General features: G+C 39.3%; 1 protein-coding gene across 4 annotated transcripts in view; it reads left to right on the forward strand.

The window, feature by feature from the left end:
* fnbp1l (formin binding protein 1-like) overlaps window positions 1-3333 on the forward strand; it is a 44340-nt gene that overhangs the window by 22875 nt on the left and 18132 nt on the right. For all 4 annotated transcript variants that reach the window (XM_034880695.1, XM_034880698.1, XM_034880694.1 and 1 more), the window contains exon 2: window positions 1523-1638. In XM_034880695.1, coding sequence (XP_034736586.1) covers window positions 1523-1638 — 116 coding nt within the window. The remainder of the gene's footprint in view (window positions 1-1522; window positions 1639-3333) is intronic.

The following is a 3333-nucleotide window of genomic DNA, read 5'->3' on the forward strand; positions in this document are numbered from 1 at the left end:
AAATTGAACTAGCTTAGTATTGAGTGAGCAGCAACGCCTTGTCAACACACAAGCACAGGAAACGGAAATGAGTCAGGTTCGCTTACCGTCACCTGTCAAATTACTGTATGTTAATTTTTTTTACATTGATCTAAGAAATTAACCCGTGTTGTTTTTTAGGAAATCAGTGTCTTCCTCAAGGATTGAGCCTTTGAGTCCTCAGGTTACCTTATTTACTCGTCAGTTACTTGTACTTGTCATGTTTGCACTGGTTGCACACTATGTACAACCATACTATTTAACAATGTTCTATACATATACCGTGTAACTTGCACTATTTAATTTTCTCAGTCAAACTGAAACAAAAAAGGCAAAAGACACAATGCTGCTTGGCATGGCTGTTTGAAAACCTTGTTGCTGTCTTTTGTATTTAAAGAAGATGATACCTGAACAAACAACAAGGTCAGTTGTCTCGTATTTCCCTTGGCGACCCTTATTTGCTCCAGTCCATGCCCATTTGTGTGTTGACACACCAACAGAAAGGCACAGAGAAGCATAAAGAGCGGTAGCCAGGGTGTCCACAGTAAGAAAGGCTAGGTAAATGGCTTATCTCCACCTTTTTAGATTGTCCTGTGTTAGCTGACATTGTGTCTAGTTTAGAACTATCAAAGTGTGATGTTGTGTTGATTTACAGCCACTTGTTTACCATATGTGTGTCACAACACTGACTTAGATTGAGATTTATTTGTTGCTTTCATATATAAAAAAAGAAGAAGCTGAGAATGGACACTTAACATATCTTGGTGGCTATCTTGGTTTCTTCAACTTTGTATCATTTCCCGATTATTTCATGAAAGTTGTTTTTTATTTGAGGGCAACAGTGGCCTTAAGGTTAGTATGTGGGCTTCTAAATGTAATGATGCAGATTTCTCTTCCAGTCTGGCTGGATAATTCAGGGTTAAGAAGCAAATGAGCATCATCTACCCCTCCCTTATTACCACCATTGTTGCGCCCTTAAACACTTTAAACAGTTTTTTTCACATTTGTTCGGATTGTTCAAGCTAATTTTCCATCTTGGCAATTCTAAATTCTTATAATGACCATCATTTTGGCTCCTTAGATTAGTTATTCATGAACTGAATCTGCAGATGGAATCATCATAATCGGTTCTGGATTACAGCATTTTGGGATTAGATCTCGTATAATGTGTATTTACTGTGTGTGTGTGTGTGTGTGTGTGTCAGAAATGGAACACTTACCACTGATAGCAGGAGGACGTATATTTTATGTGTGAACAAAAACAGGCAGACAGACTGCTGAGTCACAGATTGTAACCCCAAGTGTCAGAAAGAGGAAGAGTTTTCCATCCAGATGTCAAGGCATCTTTTATCTTTTCATTTTAAAATTATTTTTTTAAATGTTTTTTATTCTTTTGCCAAATCAGAGGCGTTCATCAAAATTCAAAATGTTTCCCTCTTTCGTCCTTCTCCCCTGCCCTCCTCTTCTGCCCTCCGTGTTTTTTCTTGCCCTTGTTCATCTTCAGGACCAGTTTGAAAATCTGGACAAACACACTCAGTGGGGGATCGACTTTCTTGAGCGCTACGCAAAGTTTGTCAAGGAGAGGCTGGACATAGAGCAAAACTACGCCAAACAGCTACGGTAAACACACACACAAACACACACACACACACACACACACACACACACACACACACACACACACACACACACACACACACACACACATTGAACAACAATTAGACATGGGCAGATAGACTAACAGAGCTAGGCAATATGGAGAAAATCAAATATCTCAAGATTTTTTACCAAAATTCATCAATTGTATTGCTGCAATATTGTATGGTTGAATAGTGGCGCTTTCACAAAAAAATAACCCGAGAGAGTTTTGATAAAAATTTGATGAGCATTACTAAGAAATACATGCCAAAGTGAAGTGTCACAATGGACTATAGTCTATGACTGGAGGCTCATCGTAGTAGCTAGCTAGTATCGAGCTAGTAGCATGACATGATTACATCTCCTTGGCTTTCTAACTAAATACATCCATTGTTTATTTTGATAAGCATTGCTAATTTATACATGCCAAAGTGAAGTGTTATAATCAACAGTGTCGTTGACTGTTGATGGTAATAGCGCTAATTTGTGTAACCATAGCAACATGCTCATTCATGAGCTTCTTTCTCGTGTTTCTTAACTAGTTCGTTCATTTACGTGCGTTTCAAAATAAACCATGGATGCATTTAGACAACCACTGTCATGCGGTTAGCTAGATACTAGCTAGCTACTAAGGTTGGCCTGCAGTCATTGACATCAACAGTCAACAACAATGTCCATTGTAACTCTTCACCTTGGCATGTATTAATCATGCATTTGATAAGTAGTCCTTATCAAAATAAACGTTGGATGTATGTATACAACCAAGGAGATTAAATCATGTTGTGCAACTAGCTAGCTAGATACTAGATAGCGCTCCACAAGCTACAGTAGCTAGCTAGGTTAGCCTTTTGTTTGTTGGATTTACAAGATCTCGCAAAACAGATGTTTTGCGAAACAAAGTCAAGATCTCCCAATTGAAACTCGATATCTCGCAAAACAAAGTCAGTATCTTGCAAAAGTGTTTGTCCCCAGTACATGATTTATTTTCTCTCATCCATGTCCCCTCCTGAGCTCCATATATTTCAGTTGGTAGAACAAATTCATTTTCAGAATAGCTCTGCATGAAAACAAGCTCTTTTTGGCACTGTGTTAGATTAGGCAATCATACAGTCAGATATTCTTGACATGGCAGACTACACATTGGACACTGACATGCTAGTCTTGACATTGTGAAGCATCCCAAATACAGCTTCAGTTACACAAGGGCACGCATTTTCTTTCAGACGCCTGCACATCTGTCAGATCCAGCCATTATTGGGCTGATATCCTGTAGTCGGATCTCGGCATAAGTGATGGGACAGTTGGACATGATTTACGCAGCCTGTCTTTATATCCAGCATGTACATAATCCTAATTTTAAATACAGGTTTACCGATATCAGCAACGCTCGTTGAGACAAGTCAACAAGCGCAGACCCAGTTATCCTCATCAGAAACCAGTAACATCCCACTGGATGATTTCAAAGGCGGGGAAATCCCTTCAGAATACACACACACACACACACACACACACACACACAGGATCTCCGTTTTCTTTTTATTAAAAATCACATCAAAGCCTCTGCCTGTCTGTTCCCTCAGGCTCTGTCAGTACAGACTCCAGAACAGCAATGATTTAACTAGATTTAACGTGTGTGTGTGTGTGTGTGTGTGTGTGTGTGTGTGTGTGTGTGTGTGT

The sequence above is a fragment of the Etheostoma cragini genome, chromosome 9, assembly GCF_013103735.1.
Source record: "Etheostoma cragini isolate CJK2018 chromosome 9, CSU_Ecrag_1.0, whole genome shotgun sequence".
Taxonomy (NCBI): domain Eukaryota; kingdom Metazoa; phylum Chordata; class Actinopteri; order Perciformes; family Percidae; genus Etheostoma; species Etheostoma cragini.